The 23923-nt window shown below is 42.3% G+C and overlaps 1 protein-coding gene across 1 annotated transcript in view; it reads right to left on the bottom strand.

Annotated features, from left to right (window-relative positions):
* LOC140710975 (cytoplasmic dynein 2 intermediate chain 1-like) overlaps positions 1 to 23923 on the bottom strand; it is a 102508-nt gene that overhangs the window by 22051 nt on the left and 56534 nt on the right. The window contains exons 14-16 of the mRNA XM_073013972.1: positions 23058 to 23146; positions 18977 to 19106; positions 423 to 518 (exon numbers count right to left, since the gene is read on the bottom strand). Coding sequence (XP_072870073.1) covers positions 423 to 518; positions 18977 to 19106; positions 23058 to 23146 — 315 coding nt within the window. The remainder of the gene's footprint in view (positions 1 to 422; positions 519 to 18976; positions 19107 to 23057; positions 23147 to 23923) is intronic.

Here is a 23923-nt window from a genome sequence, read left to right on the forward strand (position 1 = left end):
TATAAAATAAAATTGTTTCTATATATTGAACCATTTTTTATTGAAGTATGGCTAGGAATACAATCATGTTCATACATACAAGTTTTTCTAAAGCAATATGTACCAAATTACAAATATTTTAAAGTCCTGAAACTGGCAAAAAAAAAAAAAAAAAAAAAAGAGCAAGCATTTATAACTACAGTTGATCCTTGAACAACATGGGGGTTAGAAGCACAGACTCCTGCACAGTCATACATCGACTTACAACTTTTGATTCCTCCAAAACTTAACTACTAATGTCCTGCTATTGACCAGAAGCCTTACCAATAACATGAAGAGTAAACACATATTTTGTATGTTATATACTGTATTCTTTCAATAAGATAAACCAGAAAAAAGAAAATGTTATTAAGAAAATCTTACAGAAGAGAAAATGTACTTACTATCCATTAAGTCAAAGTGGATCATCATAAAGGTCTTCATCCCATTGTCTTCACATTGAGGCTGGAGAAGAGGATGGAGGGGAGGGACTCGTCTTACTAGCTCAGGGGCGACAGAGGTAGAAGAAAATTCATGTATAAGTGGACCCATGCAGTTCAAACCTGTATTGTTTGAGGGTCAACTGTATTTCAAATTAAACTTTTTTTTAAGTTTAATTGTAAAATTTATGTTTTTAAGACACAAGTAATTTTACTTTCCAAAACACTGGGTTTCCCCAATTAGTATTAGAAAATGTTTAAAGTTCTACTCCAAATCCCTTAAAAACTTATTGAAGAGGCACTAAAATCAAGTCATGACATCAAGAGAACTATTGAACGGTAGGCTCCCCAGGCATCTCCCCTCAGGGAAAATGGGTAGAGTACTTAAAATAATTTTTTCCATTAGGTATAGCAATGAATCAATTTAAAATTATTGAGTGGCCGACATTGTAACACAGAGGAATAATGTTCTGGAAGTCTCACTTAAATTACTGACATCAGATATTTGAAAATGAATGACTATGGAATCTGCCCACAGGTAAGACACCGTGTCTGCAATTATTCTTTCAATTTCAACTAGGGAGACATCCTTTTAAAAGCTTAAAATGAAAGGGGATTTTTTTTTAATTACATTGCCCATTGTATGTATAATTGTACAATCATGGACACAGACAGAGCCCTTCTCTTTCTCTAATAATTGGAGATTTTACAGTGAGGGCCACCTTCACCCAGGAGTTAAGTACTAGCTAGATACAGAAGGTCAGGTCACACTCCTGCTCAACAATCTTTAAGGGTTTTCCATTTCTCTCAGAACAGGTACACACTGATATGTAGCTATCAAGGACATCTCATCCTTTCCAGTTTCAAGCTGAGGCACTGACAAAAATATGCTCAATGTCTTGCCCATGGATCCCTTCCTGATGTATTCTCTCCCCACTGCCACCATTTCTGTTTGTCCATCTATCTGTCTGTCTAAATCCAGCCAGTGCTTAAAGATCACTTCCAAGTTTATCTCCTCTGTGAAGATCACTGCAGCCACATAGACCACTCTGGTTTATTCCTCTTCCAAATTCCTCCAAAACTCTCATCCTTACCAGTCACTGGCAATCATCAAATATCATCCAGTATCATGACTTTTCTTGTTATCATGTTCACTACTATTTCCATGACTAGGACATTCATTCATCCATCAAATATTCCCTGAATTCCTGCTAAATGCAGACATGGTCCTCCGTACAGAGAATCCAACTACAAGCAAAGCAGACATAGATATAGTTTAGTTGAGACACTTTTTAAATTAGTGTTCAAATAATCATTCAGTTGAGAATGAAATTGTGTCCACTAAGATAACTCCCGCTTTAAGTAATAGAAAATCTTCACTTCAAATTGGCAAAAACAGTATGAACATTTGCCACCTCTCGAAGGAAGTTTGGTAGTAAGGTGACTCCACCTGCTTGCTGGTGTCTCAGAGCTGCCCTCCTCTTTCTGTGGGCTCCATCTTCAGGCTGGCATCAGCATGACTGCAGCTGTTCCAGGCAACTGTTCCATGACCGAGGCCTCATCCTGGTCAGCAGACGCAGAAATGGACTGTTTCCTTCTGAATCCTCTTCCTTTTTTTTTTTTTTTTTTTTTTTTTTTTTGACAGAGTCTCGCACTGTCACCCAGGTTGAAGTGCAGTGGTGTGATCTGGGTTCACTGCAAGCTCCGCCTCCTAGGTTCACGCCATTCTCCTGCTTTAGCCTCCCCAGTAGCTGGGACTACAGGCACCTGCCACCACGCCCGGCTAATTTTTTTGTATTTTTAGTAGAGACAGGGTTTCACCATGTTAGCCAGGATGGTCTCGATCTCCCAACCTCGTGATCCGCCCGCCTCGGTCTCCCAAAGTGCTGGGATTGCAGGCATGAGCCACTGTGCCCAGCCTGCATCCTCTTCTTAACAGCAAGAAATACCATCTCTAAAGTCACCTAGCACATATTCCCTTTTGTGTCATTGGCCCAAAGTGGGTTATGTGCCCACGTCTTAACCAATCATTGTCAATGGGATTTACAAGGAGATGGAAATAAGGTGATCCACCCCTGAGTCGTGCAGAAGGAGCAGATACTGCAGCAAAATTCAGATTTGGTTATTACAGGAAAAGATGGGAATGTGTGACAAGCAGGCAACTAGCTGTGCCTGATGCAATTACCTAACAACCAATTAGGGGCAATAAGGGGAAGAAACGTGATCTCTTGAGAGTAAGTACAAAGGAACTTACATAACAAAGGACACAGACTGGTGTACAATGGAGAGATGTGGTCACCTTTGCCAGATATTTAGGAAGTTAAGCTTCCAGGCCTTGACAGTGAAGTGTGTAGCACGGTGAGAAGGATGGCAGCATTGGAGATGACCTCCAGTTTTCTGGCTTGCACCTGCCTTGAATCAGTCCACTAATTGTTAGGACCATTTTCTGAGCTAGGAAACTTTGGAAAGAGACTAAGTGGGGAAGGAAATTCAATCACAATCCCAGTTTTGTGCGTGCACGTGCGTGTGTGTTTGATCCTTTGAGACATTCAAGAAGCAATGTCAATGAGGCAGTTGGGTGTATGGTTCTGGAACTAGAGGAGCTATCTGGGCTGAAAGTGCAAATTTGTGAAACATCTGTTTATTGAAGCCATGGGAATGGATGAGATTTTCCAGATGGAGAAAGTAAAGACTCAGAAAAGGAGATGGCTCTGGACTGAATCTTGAGAAACTCCAGTATTTAATGCCAAGAGAAAAAAAGATAGCTGAAAAGGGGGTGGAGACAGAGTTGCCAGAAGGTAGTAGATTGCAAACTAACTGGGGCAAGAACTTTTGTGTACTCCATCTGCCCCTCCAATAATAGCTAGCACATGCCGTACTCATTGCAAGCACTCCTATCATATTTCTTAATTGGCTACAAGTACTCCTTTCATTTAAACTCCTTTAACTAATAATGTTCATAATTCATACCCTTAAAAATACCATTATTACCAAATTGTATTTAATATACAAGGTAGCACTTCATTTGACCCATATGGATTACAGCCATGAGAACTGTACTTCTTCACATACTTCTGTGTGTTTCCCCAGGCACATAGTAAACTCCTCATTGGCAATGACCAGCTCTTATATTCTTTTTGTTCTCAAGGTCATAGCACGGTATTTTTGACAGTAGTCCTTCAGCAGATGCTTCTTGAAGGTACTTAAATTTATTCTGACATTTTCCATATATTTATAATGTCCTTTATTCTAGGGAATGGAATAGCCTTACTGTTCTTGTATTGAGTTTACAGCCAGGCATACCTTATGTTTCAATAAAAAGATCTAAGATGAGGAACCAACTAGTCTATTTCTAATCCAAACCCATCACATTTCCAAGGTCAAAATTATCAAAAGGCATTTTTTTTACTTAACTGTGCCTTTGCCATTTAATCTGCAGCTCCTCATTATTTTTCTAATAGAATGGTTAATAATTTACCAAGTACAAAAATGAAGATTGTGCCTTTGAAGAAACATGCCCCCCTCCCTTTTTTAACCAGATAATTGCTAGTAACATTAGACTGCTGTCAATCAAGCAACACCATTCTAATTTTATGCTCCTAAAATGCATTAGGAGTCATTTATTCTCTGTCCCTTTAATAGCCAACATTTCCAATTAATTTTAGAAACTCAATAGATAATGACTGTAGGCTGTCCCACTTTTAAGAAGCTGGGTCTTAAACTCAACCTGTGGTCATTCAATGGACATCTGTCCACCTTGGGATCTCCAACAGAGACATGCCAAAGCCATTGTCTTGTGTGCCTCTAGAATCATTTTAAGTAAAGGAGCAAATAAATGCCTGTCTGTATAGGTAACATAAAAATATCACTGCATGCATTTTAAGGGAGAAATCCATCTCCAAGAAAACAAAAGCATGGCATGGTCAATAATGAAGAAGAGAGCTGGTGAACACCGATATTTAAGTCTTACCATGAAAACAGCCAAACCAGAAATTTCAGAATAGTTCTCTCCAAAACTATTGGAATTTCACAGTACATCAATGACATTTTCGATAGGAAAACACCCAGCTCACATTTTTACCATTTGTGAGGACCCAAAACGAAAGAGCTGGATATAAGGTGCTTTGGTGCCAACCTGTATAATTTACCTGCTTTGTATCCTAAAGCTTTGTGTCTAACAGGTCATCAGTTAAGCTGTCAATAAGGCAGTAAAACCCATATCGAGAACCTTCTGCAAGTGCACGTGGAGAGGAAGCAAGTTTGCATCAGCGAGCTTTCCAATCCGGCGACTTTCATTAAATTCTAAAGTCACTTGTCTTTGTCTCTGTATTAAAAGAAATAATTTCATGTCCAGTCCCTCCTTTAAAAAGTGACAGAACTCAACCATTCAATATTCATTAGTTCTTCTTGGCAACCCCATTTAGCTAATGGAAAATCAGGTACATTCATGTGCAATTATTAGATATTGAAAAATTATAAAATATCCAACTTCTCTTTTTACAGCACACACACACTCCCAAGTTTTACTCTACAGTTATGAAATAAACACATGCAGCTGCAACATCTCAATAGACCTTCATATAATTGGCAAGTTTGCAGTTTGCTGCATCTACATGTAGCTTGAAAAGCAGCCAGGGATTAGAACTTCTTTATCAATTTAACTCTGCTGTACTTTTTCTTGCAAAGCTATATGCCTAGTTCTCACAATTGTACTCGAACTAGGTGAAAGCTTAGGAGAGTGGGCAGAGGTGGGGAACTGAAGTATCACTTCAACACTCTGATGGTTAATTTCAGGTGTCAACTTGATGGATTCAGGAATACCCTGATAGCTGATAAAGCATTATTTTAGGCCATGTCTGTGACGGTGTTTCCGGAAGAGACTGGCATTTAAATCAGTGGACTGAATAAATAAAAACCACTTTCATCCATTGTGGGTGGGCACTATCCAATGTTGAGGGGCTTGTATAGAACAAAAAAGTAAAGGAAAGGTGAACTGGAGTGCTCTCTCTCTTTCTCTCTCGAGCTAAGACACGCTTCTTCTCTTGCCCTTATACCTCAGAACTCCAGATTCTTGGGTCTTTGGAGTTTGGGACTGACATCAGCGGCCCCCCAAATTCTCAGGCCTTTCAGCTTTGGACTCAGAGTTACACCATCTCCTGAGCCACACTGCTGGCTTCCCTGGCTTTCCAGTGTGCAGACAACATATCGTAGGACTTCTCAGTCTTCATAATCATGTGAGCCAATTCCCCTAATAAATGTCCTCTCATTTATCCATCTACCAACCTACCTACCTATATCCTATCAGTTCTGTTTCTCTGGAGAGTTCTAACTAATGCACACACTATCTTGACATAGTCACTAAAAGGCCAGTGACTGGGAAAGAGGTCCACACTGGGGGTTGATGTCATTCACTCTGGAGTCTCTGGGGTCACCTATGTGATTTCGAGCAATCTGCCTCATGTGTCTCAGACTCAGCTCTTTCGTCTGGAAGATGGAGATAATACTAAGACCAGGGCCTGGGCTAGGGTGAGGCAAGTGGGGCGCTTGCCTCAGTAGCAAAATATGAGAGTGCCAAAAACTTAGTAGTCAAGATTAATAATATTGTCATGCAATATTTCTTTTGAAGTCAAATTCGTCATCTACAGCAACCTATTTTCATAAAGAAAGGTTCACTGGAGCCAGGGCCAGTATTAAGGTGATGCAAATGAAGTAGAGTCATGCAAGTACAAGGCTGGATCCTGTCTTTAGTTAAAATGTTGATTTTTTTTTTTTTTTAGCATGAATCACTTTTGGATTAATTTTGAGTTTTTAAAGTGTTGTGTGAAAATATTATTTATCTCCATGGCTCAGTCTTTTGGTGCCCACTCACCTCATTCTAGCCCTGACTCTGATGAGCACCTGGCATTACTGGAAAGATGCGATGAAATGGTGCATCCAAATCTTGGCCCCTTGGTGTCTCCTCACTCCATATCCTCTTGGCCCCCCTCGGCTGAGTGCACAGTCTCCATGCATGCTTCCAACCTCATATACTCAGCCTCTCTCTATCTCTTCTTCAAAAATATCAGGAATTTAATGCCTCCAGGGGGAACCCTCAACCACAGAGGACAGTAGTTCAATAATCAATTCCCGCATTCAACATGTGAAGCTTTCTTCTAAAAGGCTGCTGACAAGCAGGAAAATACCAGGACTAGGATGAGGCAAGCAAGGTGCTTACCTTTGGGGAAAAAGTTCAGGAGGTGCCAAAACCTAAGTCACAAAACTTAGTGTTTTCATGCAATATGTTCATAAATAATGGGCCATCAAGCTTAAAAATAATGTGAAGACCCGCTTTGAACCCCAGAGTTGGTATACAGATTGTTCTAAGTTGAAGACATTTGAGATTCAACAGATGCAGAAAGAAGCCTTCTTGGAGCGTCCCTTATCTGACTAAAAGCAGAAACTTCTGGGAAATGAAGCTGCCATAAATTCCCTCTTCAGGGCAGCTTTTACTCCCAGGAAGGAGACCAAGAGTAAACCTATGATAAATCCCTTCTTGGAGGAGTTTTACAACAATGAAGAAAATGAAAAGACCACTCAAACTTGCATAAACAAGTATACTACAAACTTTCTTCTCTCCCATTTTTTTTTCTAGAAATCCATTTGTCTTTCCTAAAGACCCTCATCTCGTCCTCCCACAGAGGCCTTTTCTCCCTCCTCCCTTTTCCCTACTAACTTAGATCTGTAATCTCTAACCTTAACCATTAATCATCTATCCAGCTACTGCTTTTTAAGATCATGTGTGCACATGAATAAACTCTTCTTTCTTCTGTTAATCTGTCTTTTGTCAGTTTAATTCACAGGCCCACGGGTAATGAACCTCAGAAGGTAGAGGAAACGTTTTTTTCTGCCCCAATCATTAGAAATTACGATGGTTTGATTTGAGGAAAGTCTTATGTTCCATGTCATTTCATCTCTATCTGAGAGTAGGGCGAGAAACATAAGAGTCTTTGAATTTAGCAGAAGAAAAGGGTAGGGAGAGATAATGAGAGTAAAAGTCCTGTCTAATGTTCAAATGAACAGAAACTTTCAACTTGCCAGGGACTCTCTTCATTTTCCATTTTCAACATCGTAACACTTTCCCCTAACAACAGGTTACTTATTACATATGAAAGTTATAGCTACGATGTTTTTTGCAAAGCAGACAATGAGACAAATGTAGACAAACACATTTGGCCCCAACATACTTTTTTCCCATTAGCCAAAAATCACTTTTTACTTTCTCATTAAGAGGAGAAAACAAATCCAAATATGTGAAGCAAAGAAAGGATCTATATGCATGTTTTAATTAATTTGTTTCTCCCATCAACCTCGTTTTTAGAAGAAAGCCAAGTAGAGTCTGTCAAGAGCATGTATGGTATGTATGTCTAGTTCAGAGTCTGTTGGAAGAACTCTCTTTCCTGTTTATACTCAATACCCTACAATGTAGTAAACCTAAACATAAGATTTTTCTCTGCATAATCTCACAGCGGCACAAGATTTTAAAATCTCTTGTCTTTGCCAACTTTACCTCACTGTTTCACTGAGCCAAGTGCTCAGGAAAATGAGTATTCACTGCCAAGGGGGACTGGAGAGGCTGTCTGGGACAGAGGTGCATGGGAACTGTAGTTTGTTTTGTATTTAGCTCCAAGGCTTCCATAAGAAGCATGTTACCCTAAAACAAATAATCCTGGAAGGTTGGGAACATGAAACACATGTCTTTGCTCTATCAGAAGTACATCTTCCCTTCCTTTTTGATTTCGTGCTATTTCCTAGAAGAACCTATATTCCCTTGAGTAGCATCTCACTGAGCTGCTTCTGTTCAACATGGGACATAATCTTCCTCTTCCCTCTTGATTTTCACCATTGCTGCCTCTGTGATTATACCATACACCAGCCAGCACTTTTTCTCACCTCTGCACATAGCCACCAGTCAAGCAGGCATTAGCTTCATCCTATTTGCATCTAAAATCTAGAGACCCATTCCCAGAAGAGCCCATGCAGAAAATACTGATGAAAGTCAATAATAAGTAAGAGTAGTAGTGACAGCCCACTAAATTCAGCAACACTCTGGTAACCTTCCTGGAAATAAATGCAGGCTGTAAGGGGGTGTTTTTTCTTCAAATATATTTCAACATATTTTATTGAAACTACATGCACAGCTCAATAAGAAATTAAAAGATGAGCAAGATTTCTCTTTTTCCCCTCAGCAAATACCATATCCTATTAAGTTACATTAGCTTAATGTAAAATGAATCCTATTTTAATCTAAATTAGACATCAAAAATACATACTTTTTCCTAAGGAGCTAGGAAATATCTCAGTCAAAGTGTTAACCACACCATGTAACACCCAAGTAAGAGGATGTTGGGTAGTTAAAATGCCTAAAATTCAACAAGCTTAGCCAAGCATAAATGTTGCCTCAGAAGAATATATTCAACCATTCTACACACCTTGAAATGCAAGTCATTCCAACGTAGTTTAAGTCAGTTGTGGGGAAAAAAAAACGGTTGGAAAATTAGTCTTAAAAACAAGTGATAAATTAGTGCTAGTAGAATAAAATCTGCAATGGAAGAAATTGGCCAGATTTTTACAAAATTGTATAAACAGAGTCATAATGTAAAACTTGTGTCTGTTACTTAGCTCTTGTGCTTTCAAAAGTTGAATTTCCTTTCAACAGTCTCGAAGCCCTTAGGAATATTTTTCAAAATACATTCAGAGATGGATTAACCAGATTGCTCCAGGAATGACACTTTCTGGTTAATTTAATTAACAAGACATCCCCGTATGCCAGCCCTTATTACTGAAATTCTTCCTAGATTGCCTTTTTAGGGAGCGTGTACTGGACTTCATCTTCCCTGGAGAATCTAACATGCTGGATGATTGAGCATCATAACATTTTGCTTCTGAAAATGAAGCAAAGGTTTGGTTACATGGGTACAGAAATAAGGCCCTATTTGAAGGCATAGGGGGAAATATAGGCCATACTCATATCCTTCTTCTCCCTTGTCCTGTTGAGATGTAAAAGCCTACCTAAGTTGGTTGGGATCAGGCTTTTAAAATTGGGGGATAGGATGGTTTCTTAGTCAGGGTTCTCCAGAGAAACAGAACCATGGGGCATGTACAGGGAGAGATTTATTCTAAAGAATCGGCTCATGTAATTGCAGGGACTGGAAAGTTCAAAATCTGCAAAGTAAGCCCACAGACTGGAGACCCAGGGAAGAAGTGATGTTGCAGAGTCCAAGGGCAATGTGGAGGCAGAATTATCTTGGGGATGTCAATCTCTTTTTCTCTTAAGACCTTCAATTGATTGGGTGAGGCCAACCCACATTGCGGAAGGTAATCTGCTTTTCTCAAGGTCTACTGATTTGAATGTCAAATCTTACTAAAAAATACCTTCTCAGCAACATTTAGACTATATTTGACCACATATCTGAGTACTATGGCCTAGTCAAATTGACACACAAAATTAACCATCCCAGGTGGGGTGAGGCATTGTTGAAGAAGTCACAAAATCCTCAACAAGCATGGAAAATATGTGGACGAGAATCAGAGAGCAAATTCATCTGCTTTACCCTAATAGGTCAAAGCAAGAGAAGGGAAGGGCAGAAAGGTTGATTTTATTCCTATTAGTCGAGGTATTTTTTCTTTTAATCACTAGCTGGTTTAAGTATCTACTTTTGTTCTCAAAGTGTCAGGGCCCATGTTAATTGTTCTAATGTTCCATAACTTTGCTCCAAGAAACTTGTGAAATGTCAGGGAGGTGGTAGAAAGATACCATAATGGATAATAATAGTGAATAATGATTGAGTACTAGATATTTTCTATGCATTAGTTTATTTTATCCTCATAACAACCCTCTGAAGTAGGTACCAATGTGTTATCATTTCACACATGAGGAAACTGAGGACTAGAAAACTAAAGTGACCAGCTAAGATCACCTAGCAATGAAAAGTCAGAATAGTGACTCACATGTCTAAAGAATCCCAAAGCCCATGTTCTTACACAGCATATTAAACTGCATCCCTGTTTTCTTTTATTAACGCTCCAGTACATATCAACTGTGTGCTACAAATAAATTGTGTGCTGTTTGGGCTACAAATAAATAGGAAATGATAAGCTGAAGATGTTTGCTGGTCTGTTCGCTGCCTGTCTCTTTTGCCTTCCCACTTAAGGAACCAAGCCATGCCACCTACTGCATGCCAACAGTGGGAATCACTTCCTTATATATTTCCTTGAAGCATTACTGAAAAATAAAATGAAATCAGCACTGAGGCACAGAAAGGCAATTTAGGTATAAACAGCCAAAACAGGCAAGGGAGGTAAATGTAACAAGTACAACGTGAGATACTATACATGAAAGAGTATTAAAAAATTGCCATCGCCCAAAGTCTACCTTGCAAACAAATGCAAATAATTCTATTCATTAAGCATTCATGTAAGGATACAATGCAGTCTGTATCCTCAAGAAGCTCAGACTCAGAAAAACAAAATTCCAAAGTAAGGGCAAAAAAATTATTCAAACATAATTAAGCACCAATAATAAGTGTTTCAGGCACCTCTGGGAGGTAAGAAAAAAAAACGCTGGCAAATAATTGGCTTCTGTCTTCTAGCTTCTCCAAGAAAACTCAAAGAAAATTGGGATACCTGCCAAGAGGCAGCGAAAATCAGTCAGTGCCACCTTTCAAAAGTGGCATACTTCAACCAGGAACTTCCAGCTCAATAAAGTCCTCAAAACAACTGCCTGTGACTTTCCAAATGTTTCATATTCACAAGCTTTGCTTACATAAGTTGCACTCAAGGAAATAGGAACAACCATGAGTTTTGACAACAGTAAGTAATAATATGGCCCAGTTGGCAGGAGCTGCTGCCTCTGGTCTCCAGCACAGGTGGGATTTCAACACAGCCTGGGGTATCCTGCCTCTGTTTCTAGATGTCCTGCAATGGCAGAGCCTGTGCCTGGCTCACTCCTGTTCCCTCAGCACCCTGTGTCTTGTCTGGCTTATAGTGGGTGCCCAATAAATAAGCAAATGAATGAAGTTAACAATCAGATGAGAAATTGCAGGGTAATTTGGGGATGATATTCCCTTCCGTGGCTTCCTTCTCTAATTTTATGATGCTCATTTCAAACAGAGAAGCAGACTTTGGCTTTCTTTGTTTCAGAAGAGGTCTGAAGTCAGTTGCAATGCCTGTCTTGTATGGAAATCCTGAGTCACTGAAACAACTATTATGGATTTTCCAGAGCTGACATAGAGAGGGAAGGGTAACTTTAAGGGCTGGAGGAGGAAAGAGGGAAATGTGTCTCAGGAAAGATGGTAAAGAAGACAGAGGTTGGGGGATCTGCTAAATAGCTAAGACTTCAGGCCCATTGTGACAGCACTCTGAGGGCACTCAAGTTCCACCTCAGCCCCAATTCCAGCACCTCAAGCTCAAGAAAGTCTGCAGGCTGACAAAATGGGGGTCTGCACTTTACCTCCATGCACTCCTTGAGACCATTTGAGATCCAGGAGACCTTTGCACAGCACCCTAGGTAGGGGACAAGAGCAGGAAACATAGAGAAGAAATGTATCCCAATAATGGCCAAGGTTGAAATTAAACCCACCTTTGCAGGATGAGAAAACTTAAGGCAAGATTTAAGAAAATTAAGAAAGGCAATTATTCTTCTGACTATGAGATTATAGATAGAGGGTCACACCTGCTACAGCAGTTTACAAATTGCAAACAAGTGTAAAGCACTCAACTGGTGATGCATTTATCATCCAGTGAAGGCTGATGAGTTAGCAAATATTGTTTTGCATAAAGTACATCCATGCAAAGTCATGCTAGGGTGTGTGGATGCCAACATCACATCCACACACCTGTCAAACATGGGGCTCCAATTTTGAAGGCGGGATCCACATGTGGCCCTATCCAGCAGTTTCTTTAGCCTGACTACTCAAATTACATGTCAATTCCCCAGGATTTATAAATTCATCCTAGTACGAGGATTTATCGTTCATCTTTTTGGCCATCCCACTGCACTCAACTAGTGCTGTTAACTAGTGCTATTAACCAACAATAATAATGATGAAAATAACAAAACTGAAAATATTGCTATCGTTATAGAGTTTTTTCTTTTTTTTTTGAGATGGAGTCTCGGTCTGTTGCCCAGGCTGGAGTGCAGTGGCCGGATCTCGGCTCACTGCAAGCTCCGCCTCCCAGGTTTACACCATTCTCCTGCCTCAGCCTCCCAAGTAGCTGGGACTACAGGCGCCCGCCACCTCGCCCGGCTAGTTTTTTTGTATTTTTTAGTAGAGACGGGGTTTCACCGTGTTAGCGAGGATGGTCTCGATCTCCTGACCTCGTGATCCACCCGTCTCAAGATTACAGGCTTGAGCCACGACGCCTGGCCCGTTATAGAGTTCTTACTCTCTGCCAGGAAATCTACTGACCTCTTTATGTGGATCAGTGAGGTGAAAAACAGGGAAAAAAAACAACTTCTTATTTTGTCATTTTACAGATAAGAGGATTGGTGTTATCTTCATTTTACAGAAGAGGAAACAGAGACTTAGAATGGTTTTTAACTTGCCCATGCTTATGGTAAAGGCGGGATTGAAACACAGGCAATGTGACTCCAGAGCCCATGATTTTTACATGAAATTTTACTGTGGTAAGACCACTTGACATGAGATCTAACTTCTTAACAGATTTTAAAGTCCACAATGCAATATTACTACCTATAGGCAGTATTGTATAGCAAATCTCCAGAACTTATTCACCTTGCATAAGTAAAATTTTTTACCCATTGATTAGCAACTCACTGTTTCTACCTCTTCCCAGCTCTCTGGCAACCACAATTCTACTCTTTACTTCCACAAATTTCACTATTTTACATGCCTCCTATGAGTAAAATTATGCATTATTTATTCTTCTGTGACTAGAGTATTTCACTTAGCATAATGTCCTCCAAGTTTATCCATGTTATCACACATGGCAGGATTTCTTTCTTTTTGAAGACTGAATAATATTCCATGATATGTATACCACATTTTTAAAAATCTATTTGTCTGTTGATGGACAGTTAGGTTGTTGCCATATTTTAGCTACTGTGAATAGTGCTGCAATGAACATCAAGTACTGATATATCTTTGAGATCCTGATTTCAACACCCAGCAGTGGGATTGCTGGATCATATGGTAATTTTATTTTTACATTTTTAAGGAACTTTCACAGCGTTTTCCAGAGCAGCTGTATTCCCACCAACAGTGCGCAAGTATTCCAGTTTCTTCACATTCTCACCAATGCACGTCTTTTGGCTTTTTCATAATAACCATTCTAAGTGGTGTGAGGTGATATCTCATTGTGGTTTTGATTTGCATTTTTCTGACGATTTGTGGCATTGAATATATTTTCACATAACTTTTGTAGGTCTTCTTTTGAGAAATATCTACCCAAGTCCTTTGGCCATTTTAAAATCTGTTGTTTGGCGGGGGGGGGGGAGGGGGGGTTACTATTGAGTCATAGGGAAGAATCCATGCTTTTAACTATTACAAAATATTGCCTCAATATGCAGTTATTAACAAACAAATAAGTGCTAAGTGTTCAAAGATGATTCCATGTAATATACTGTCCAAGCCACAAAGATCCAGAAGTTCCCAACCTCACTATGTCTCTTAATGTCCCAGTCTTCTCACCACTGGAGAAACAGCAACCATGACCTACCTTGTATTCCAGCATTCAGATAAACACCCTTCTAGCTAAACATTATTCCCTGTCCAGGCATACTCCCCTGCATAACGATGAAGGCAGCATTCTTCCTGCTAAACCCAAAGAACTCTGCCTTACTGATTTCCAAGGGGCTGGGATCAGAGACACTCCCTGGGGAAGAGATATTACATCTACAGGAGCAGTAGTTTGAAATAAACATGCACACACATGTGCACACACGCATATGTATATATGTATATGCATATATATACACATATCTGTACATACACTATATATAATATTTTTATTTGGAGAAGTATAAATTACATATTATTCTATAATATAAACAACCACATTCATATATGGTTTATAAACCATATCAACCATATTCATATATGGTGTATAAACCATATCAAACATACATAAACCAAATTTGGTTTTTTATTCGTATTTTACTATGTGAAATATAATAAAATCATCTTGGATGGTGGGGAAGTCAACAAGATTGATGATTTTCAAAGATGAGAGGAGTAAGTTTTGATACTGGGAGCTAACTTACTTTATCTTCAGAACACCTCTCTGAGGAGAGCCCTTATTTTAGTTTGGGCTCCCAAACTAAGAATTTGATTGGAAGTGTTAGGAAGTGTTCCCATGACTGGTGGTGGTGGGGAAGGAAGTGAGAAAGTACACCGGGTAAGGGAAGGAAAGGAAGCCAATCTAGGGTGCCTTATAAGCAAAGTCTTACCTAGTGAAACTGCTCAGTCCCTCAGGGAACTCTGGAGACAGTGTAGGCAGTGATTCTCAAAGTGGGGTCCCCAGACCAGCAGCATCAGCATTAACTGGGAATTTGCTAGAAGGGCAAATTCTCAAGTACCTACCCCAGACTTGCTGAATGAGAAACTCTGGGGTGGAGCCCAGCACCTTGTATTTTAACAAGCCCCACTGGGATTCTCATGCACATGGGAGTGTGCAGGTAGCACACCTCCAAGTTGTCATAATCAGGAAAGGGAGCCAGAGTATTTAATCCACACCTATCATTGGCTAAGTGCTAATGGGAGGGAAAGTGCACCAGCAGCTGGCATTTATGACAATTTTAGAGATCCACAGGGTCTGGAGAGGCACTGACTGTGTCTGCTACAGAACTCTTACTCTTTCTTTTCCAAAGAGGTCAGTGAGGCTGCTGTGACTTGCCCAAGGCCACACAGCTGATCAGTGTCAGAATCAAAATTCAAATCTAGATCTGTCTGACTCCAGAACCAATCTTTTAACCAAAATACTATACTGCTTCAAGATGGGCATTGGTTTGGGAGGCCGAGACGGGCGGATCACGAGGTCAGGAGATCGAGACCATCCTGGCTAACACGGTGAAACCCCGTCTCTACTAAGAAATACAAAAAACTAGCCGGGCGAGGTGGCGGGCGCCTGTAGTCCCAGCTACTCGGGAGGCTGAGGCAGGAGAATGGCGTAAACCCGGGAGGCGGAGCTTGCAGTGAGCTGAGATCTGGCCACTGCACTACAGCCTGGGTGACAGAGCGAGACTCCGTCTCAAAAAAAAAAAAAAAAAGATGGGCATTGGTGAAAAAAAATTGTAACACCTACACTTCTACAACAGCTCAAGGCCCCTTCCTCTTGCCTTCTCTGGCTTCTTTTGCTCAAGTAAACATTTTCACTGAATGAACCAATCACTTAGGTTTAAATATCAATGGCTTGTTTGCATAACAATCATTTTGTTGATAACAAATCTACTTCCTTCATTTAGAGAGCTTCAACACCACTAACCTAAAAGATCAGTTGAGGGCAGAATTATTTCCTTCTTAGAATTTTATGGGAATAGTGCATTCTACAGGGAGTATCCAAAATAGAAAAGCTTGCCTTCTAGTCCAGTCTGTAGTGATATCTATTTATATTTTGATGAAACGAAGCATATATAATAAAGATTGTATAAATTTGTTTTGCAAATAATCCAAAATAACCCCGGCCACACGCACACGACACAAACCTCTCGGCCCCACAGTTCACATCCTGCTACCCACACCATCCACACCTGGGTCACAACGTCCCCTCCGATTCCAGGGAACCCTCTTTCTACCTCATCACAATCACTCATAGCTGTGGCCTTCTGGGGCCACTTCCACCAGCAAGCGTCAGGTCTTCTTCCAGGTGCCGTATTTAATAGATGATTTGAGTGGGATGAGGTTCTCGAGTGCTGTGACCTGACCCCGTTTTCTCCTAAGCCCTCTGGTTTTTACTGGCAATCTTCCACAGGGTAGAGACTTTTAGGAACGTGTACCTCCTGTTACAGCGGAACTATGATGGCAACCAAGGCCTGACCCATTGCTGCCCCGACCTCACCTCCCACTGGCCACCGTGGTCTCCTCGCTTCTCCCCAAGGCACAGGTGTGCCCACCCCTCAGGCCTGTGTGCATGTGGCCCCTCCTCCAGAAGCTCCCATCTCCTTGTGGCCCCTCTCTCATCTCTGTCCGGTTTTCACTCACAGTGAGGCCTCCTCTATCAGAACTGTCTTTATTGTTCTCCTTAGAACTTAACCCTCTCGGATAGACTGTATGTTGATCTGTGTAGCCAGTGCAGAGTCTACTTGACCCGCCGAAACACAAGTTCAGGAGGGCAGAGTGGCTGTCGTCCTACTCACTGCTGAACTGCAGCTCCCTGACAGTGCCCAGGGCATGGCACCCCCTATGGAACATTCGTCAGATGAACAACTCGCTGGCTGCATCATTCTGCCGCGTGTTTTAACAGTGATGGGGACGACCCACCGGCTGCGTCATTCTGCCGCGTGTTTTAATACTGATGGGGACGACCCGCAGGCTGCGTCATTCTGCCACGTGTTTTAATAGTGATGAGGACGACCCACCAGCTGCGTCATTCTGCCGCGTGTTTTAATAGTGATGAGGGTACTGGGTGGACCCTAGGAAGGCTGAAGGATCTCTACATCTGATCACAGATCAGAATCTAATCTGAGTCAAATCCTGGATTTGCAGGGTGAGACAACCCATACATTCCATCTCACGCTTCTCTTGGAGTCTCATGTTCCTTCTGCTATCTCAATATTCATTTTACCAACACACAAAAATAAGCAAACAAGACCTTCTGCTCCTTGAACATGTGGGAAGTGCAGTACACACGCACACTTCACGTGTTCCCCAACGGAGGCCGCCGTCAGGGAGGCTGTGTGCTGCAGTACTAACACACACTTCACGTGTTCCCGACAGAGGCCCAGTGCTGCGGTACGCACGCACACTTCATGTGTTCCCCGACGGAAGCCCGGCTCTACGGTCCGCACACACACTTCACGTGTTCCCGACGGAGGCCACGCGCTGCACACACATACACACTTCACATGTTCCTGATGGAGGCTGCGCTGCAGTACACACACACACACACACTTCATGTGTTCCTGATGGAGGCCACGCGCTGCAGCACACATACACACTTCACGTGTTCCTGATGGAGGCTGCGCTGCGGTACACACACACACACACACACACTTCACGTGTTCCCGATGGAGGCCACGTGCTGCAGCACACATACACACTTCACATGTTCCTGATGGAGGCTGCGCTGCGGTACACACACACACACACTTCACGTGTTCCCCGACAGAGGCTGCGCACTGTGGTATGCACACACACTTCACGTGTTCTCCAACAAAGGCCGCATGCTGTGGTACACACATGCACATCATGTGTTCTGCGACGGAGGCCGCAGCACTGTAGTACACACACACACTTCATGTGTTCTCCAACGGAGGCCGTGGCGCCATTGCCGCTCTCATGCACCTGCTGTCACTGCTCAGCGTCAGCTCTCTGGGGGCCGCATACACTCGGTTCCCTTCTTGGTGTGTGCTGGGTGTGGGAGTGTGGATGCCAATGTGTTGAATTACACAAGTACAGAGATTTATTATTTTTCTAACAGGAAAAGAAAACTCTCTCAAAGAATGTGAAGACTTGTTAAATTAACAATGCCATTTTTGTTAAACTGAAATCTCTGCATAGCAGGCAGGATGGAAGAAATGCCTAGAACAGTGGCACCAACTGCTCTGGCCTCACACATGCCCTGAAGCACGTTTGCCCTGCAGCACCCCTGCACTTGCTGCCAAGCGGACGGCCACACACAGCGCCCCTGCTGGTTCTCCACAAAAACCGGGACCATGGTTGCCCTCTGGTACCTGACAGCCACTTTTTCAGAGACAAGAGGTTACTAGCTCAAGAAATTTAAATTTGGTCTTGCAAATGCAGTTTGTCTGAAGTGATTAAACAGTTACATGCAACTGCACTTTCTGTTTGAGATCCTGGGCTTTGCTTCCTGTTTTATGTTCCATAACCACGGATCAACCTAAAAATCTAATTCTATCTACACTAAATGTTAAGCATCTTACTCGTATCTATGTCTAAACTATTAACACAATTTTGACCTGAACACTCTCTCATGCTCGTCGAACTATTTCTTCTACTCTATCTCATGAAAATAAACTGAATAACTGGAAGAGAAAAGAAAATAAGATTTCAAACACATAGAAAATCTCAGTTCCCATTCATTTAAACAATCTCACTTGTTTACATTACTGTGGATCCCTCTTCTATTCATCTTATTAAAATCCTTAATCACAAATTTAACATACACACTTAAGGGGGAAAAACTAACCACTCACTTTTGAATTCTGCAGAAACTCAGTCTTTCTCAATTTTATGTACAGTAAACCCCATCACATTAAAATAAAATGTAATACTACAAATTATTATTTCAACATGAATGTTTAGTCACTGGATTTAAAATCGTATTTGAGAACAGCCTCTTACTTTGAAGGAATGGCAGGCTGGTGTTCAGCTGAGATGAGCTGTCACTAAAATACAGGGCCCTGTCTTGAGCCCTAAGATTCCAGCTGGGTTCAGCTGCCAAGCGATCCTCTTCCAGCAAAACAGCCATCACCTGTCAGACATAAGTGAGTAGTCTTTAATAAAAACTTTACAAAGGATTATCTTTTCCCAAAAAAAAAATTTACCTTTTCATCTTATCCAGATCTGCAAATAACTGCCTAGATCCACGACACTATCATAACTACAAGAAAAACGATATGGTCCTTTATGCACAATACTGAAAACTAATACAATAAGATTAACTAAAACAAACTCCACAAGAGAACCATCAGTTGCCCTGAATGTTGTTTTTCATGCCACATACACTGCTAAAAATCACAGTGGGAGGAAGGGCTGGATATCCAGCATTTATAAATGAACAAAGCAGTGTAAAGAACAGTCATGAACCCACTGAGTCTCTCTCACCGGGTTTCGGTAAAAAGCCAGAGTTGAGTGGTAAAACACTGTCATCGTTCCAGGAGCATCCTTAGGATTTGACGGTGCAGAGAGAGATTGGGAGACACAACAGGACTGATGAAAAAAGAACTAGAAATATTCCTGAGAACTAACAGAAGGAAAGTGAGGAAGGCAGAGGGTGTTCAGTGAGAAGCGACAGGATTTTTGTGAGGAAGAGGGGGCTGCGTAGTAAAAACTGAGGCCAGGAAGTGTTCAGTGGGAACTGACGTGACCTGAACACTCAGGGTCAGGACAGCCGGGAATACTGAGTGAGAACTGACAGAATATGGGAGAGTGGGAGATAGGAAATGCTGAGTGAGAGCTGACTGTGTGAGAGTGACAAAGGCAGAAACAGACAGTGAAAGCCGAACGTACGGGAGTGAGGAAGGCAGAGAATGTTTCATGTGAACTGACAGAACAGGAGGGCGGGAGGCAGGAAACATTGAGTGAGAATTGATAGGATTCATGCCAGAAAGGGAACCTGTAGTGAGGACTGACAAGATGGGTGGGAAGAAGGAAGAAAATGTTAATGAGAACTGATGGGAAGAGAGTATGGAAGGCAGGAGATTTGAAGTGAGAAATGACAGGATGGGAATGGGTAAGAAAAGGAGTGTTTAGTGAGAGGTGGAGGGGGGAGTGTGGAGGGCAGGGGTGTTTGGTGAGAGATAAAGGATGGAGTGTGGAGGGCAGGGGTGTTTGGTGAGAGGTGGAGGGTGGAGTGTGGAGGGCAGGGGTGTTTGGTGAGAGGTGGAGGGTGGAGTGTGGAGGGCAGGGGTGTTTGGTGAGAGGTGGAGGGTGGAGTGTGGAGGGCAGGGGTGTTTGGTGAGAGGTGGAGGGTGGAGTGTGGAGGGCAGGGGTGTTTAGTGAGAGATAAAGGATGGAGTGTGGAGGGCAGGGGTGTTTGGTGAGAGGTGGAGGATGGAGTGTGGAGGGCAGGGGTGTTTAGTGAGAGGTGGAGGGGGGAGTGTGGAGGGCAGGGGTGTTTGGTGAGAGATAAAGGATGGAGTGTGGAGGGCAGGGGTGTTTGGTGAGAGGTGGAGGGTGGAGTGTGGAGGGCAGGGGTGTTTAGTGAGAGATAAAGGATGGAGTGTGGAGGGCAGGGGTGTTTGGTGAGAGGTGGAGGGTGGAGTGTGGAGGGCAGGGGTGTTTGGTGAGAGGTGGAGGGTGGAGTGTGGAGGGCAGGGGTGTTTGGTGAGAGATAAAGGATGGAGTGTGGAGGGCAGGGGTGTTTGGTGAGAGGTGGAGGGTGGAGTGTGGAGGGCAGGGGTGTTTCGTGAGAGATAAAGGATGGAGTGTGGAGGGCAGGGGTGTTTCGTGAGAGATAAAGGATGGAGTGTGGAGGGCAGGGGTGTTTGGTGAGAGATAAAGGATGGAGTGTGGAGGGCAGGGGTGTTTGGTGAGAGGTGGAGGGTGGAGTGTGGAGGGCAGGAGTGTTTGGTGAGAGGTGGAGGGTGGAGGGCAGGGGTGTTCGGTGAGAGATAAAGGATGGAGTGTGGAGGGCAGGGGTGTTTGGTGAGAGGTGGAGGATGGAGTGTGGAGGGCAGGGGTGTTTGGTGAGAGGTGGAGGATGGAGTGTGGAGGGCAGGGGTGCTTAGTGAGAGATAAAGGATGGAGTGTGGAGGGCAGGGGTGTTTGGTGAGAGGTGGAGGGTGGAGTGTGGAGGGCAGGGGTGTTTGGTGAGAGATAAAGGGTGGAGTGTGGAGGGCAGGAGTGTTTAATGAGACTCGATAGGATCTGTGTGAGGAGACAGGAAGTGTCTTATGAGAAACACCGGATGGGAATGAAGAAAGCAGGGAGTGTTTACTGAGGACCTGCAGGAGTGTGTCCAGGCCACAGACCAGACAGGAGAGCTGTGAGTTCAGGGATGGCCCCAGGCTGGTCACCCTCTGTCCTCCCTCCTTCCCTATCCATCTCACCTTGCACCCAAGCGCTCTCTCATCTTAGAGATGAGAACTTACACTAGAACTTAAAACTAGAACACTTAGAACTTACACTAAAACAAAATGTGATACAAATCATAAATCGTGTAAAATCATAATCACATTTCGTAAACCATAGATTCCTACATAATTGCAACAGAGTGACTACATGACCACCACGTGCTCAGATTAGTGTCTGAGAATCATCCATAATGTCAATCAGCATGTCAATGCTTCACAATCATCCTTAATCTCAACCAGCGTGTCAAGGTTTCACAAACATCCTTAATCTCAACAGTGTGCTGAGGTTTCACAATCATCCTTAATGTCAACCAGCGTGTCGAGGTTTCACGATCATCCTTAATCTCAACCAGCGTGTCGAGGTTTCACAATCATCCTTAATCTCAACCAGCGTGTCGAGGTTTCACGATCATCCTTAATCTCAACCAGCGTGTCGAGGTTTCACGATCATCCTTAACCTCAACCAGCGTGTCGAGGTTTCACGATCATCCTTAATCTCAATCAGTGTGTTGAGGTTTCACAATCCTTAATGTCAACCAGCGTGTCGAGGTTTCAAATCATCCTTAATCTCAATCAGCGTGTCAAAGTTTCACAATGTTCCACTCTTCAGTGCTGCAGTAGACTCAAGTGCTAAGCTTCCATACAAGAAAGTGATGGGACAGCTGGGGAAATGTGAATGCCGACTTCACAGCTGACTGCATTTTAAGTTATTACTAATTACTCTTTTAGACATTCTCTGCTTTTTGAGATTCATACTGAACTCTATTTGGAGGCAAAGTTAGATGATTGGGATTTGTTTCAAAATAACCGATGGGGTGGGTGGTGGAGTGGGCAGGGGGGTCAGACGAGACCCACGGCCATGAGGTGATAACCACTAATGTACCTGCAGCTTCACAGGACTGTTTCATGTCTCTTTGTATGGATTTTAAAATTTTTTCCATTTATAAATCAGCTTATAAAATCAGAAGTTTATTATTTTCAAATACCCTAGATTTATGTTTGCCTTGCCAACTTCACGTCTGCTCGTTAGTCTCTAGTTGTTTTAAAATGTAAGAAATTAATAGGCCGGGCGCGGTGGCTCAAGCCTGTAATCCCAGCACTTTGGGAGGCCGAGACGGGCAGATCACGAGGTCGGGAGATCGAAATCATCCTGGCTAACATGGTGAAACCCCGTCTCTACTAAAAAATACGAAAAACTAGCCAGGCGAGGTGGCAGGTGCCTATAGTCCCAGCTACTCGGGAGGCTGAGGCAGGAGAATGGCGTAAACCCAGGAGGCGGAGCTTGCAGTGAGCCGAGATCACGCCACTGCACTCCAGGCTGGGTGACAGAGCGAGACTCTATCTCAAAAAAAAAAAAAAAAAAAAGGAAATTAATAATAAAATTCACAATCCAAATACATACATAGTACTTTAGTGATATACATTTACCCAGTGTCATTCTGCCCACAAGGGCTTTATGAATGCACCACTGATAATTTTTAAGAAAATAATACCTGAAAATGAATAACTGATTCTGATTTATCCAAGCTACAAAGAATTTTAAGATCTTAAAAGCTCCTACGTTTCTATATAGAATGAAACTTAAAGCACTTACACAGAGAACACAACATATTATAGGTTGAGCATACCTGACAAGCCGCCCGCAGAAAGCTACATAACCTTGGAGTATCAATCTTCGGCATAACTACAGCATCAGAGGTATCTCTTTGTTCACTGCCTAAAAAAAACAGGTTATATAAAATCAACGAAGTTGACTCTAAAACAGTCATGCATTACACATCTTAGAGTTCAAACAGGCGTAACAAATCAACATTAAGAGTCCTAGAAGGAAAAGGTAGAAAACTTCACGCTATACTCTCTAGATTTACTACTATTAACTCCCCAAAACAATTGCATATTGTTTTATAGAAGTCTGTAATGTATTTAGAAAAACATTCAGGCCAGGCATGGTGGCTCATGCCTATAAACCCAGCACTTTGGGTGGCCGAGGCAGGTGGATCATCTGAGCTCAGGAGTTCAAGACCAGCCTGGCCAACATGGTGAAACCCCATCTCTACTAAAAAAATACAAAAATTAGTCAGGTGTGATAGCAGGTGCCTGTAGTCCCAGCTACTTGGGAGGCTGAGGCAGGAGAATCAGTTGAACCCAAGAGGCGGAGGTTGCAGGGAGCTCAGATCGTGCCACTGCACTCCAGCCTGGGTGACAGAGCAAGACTTCATCTCAAACAAAACAAAACAAAACAAAACAAAAAAACATTCAAAGGAATCAATTGAATTATCACGTAAGTTTAGGTATATTACTTTCTTAAGGTGAGGCTTACCTGAGAAAAGCGGATAATATACATCCCTGACATACAGAGGCAATTCCTTGAGAAAAACCAGTAAAGTATTCAACATGTACATCGTTCCAGAGTACTTAGCAGAAACTATACATTCTAGGGACCTTCGATCTAAATTGATGGAACATTTTTGCAAACTGCACTTAAAATATAAAA

Source organism: Chlorocebus sabaeus, unplaced genomic scaffold (genome assembly GCF_047675955.1).
Source record: "Chlorocebus sabaeus isolate Y175 unplaced genomic scaffold, mChlSab1.0.hap1 unalloc_scaffold_114, whole genome shotgun sequence".
Classification (NCBI taxonomy): Eukaryota; Metazoa; Chordata; class Mammalia; order Primates; family Cercopithecidae; genus Chlorocebus; species Chlorocebus sabaeus.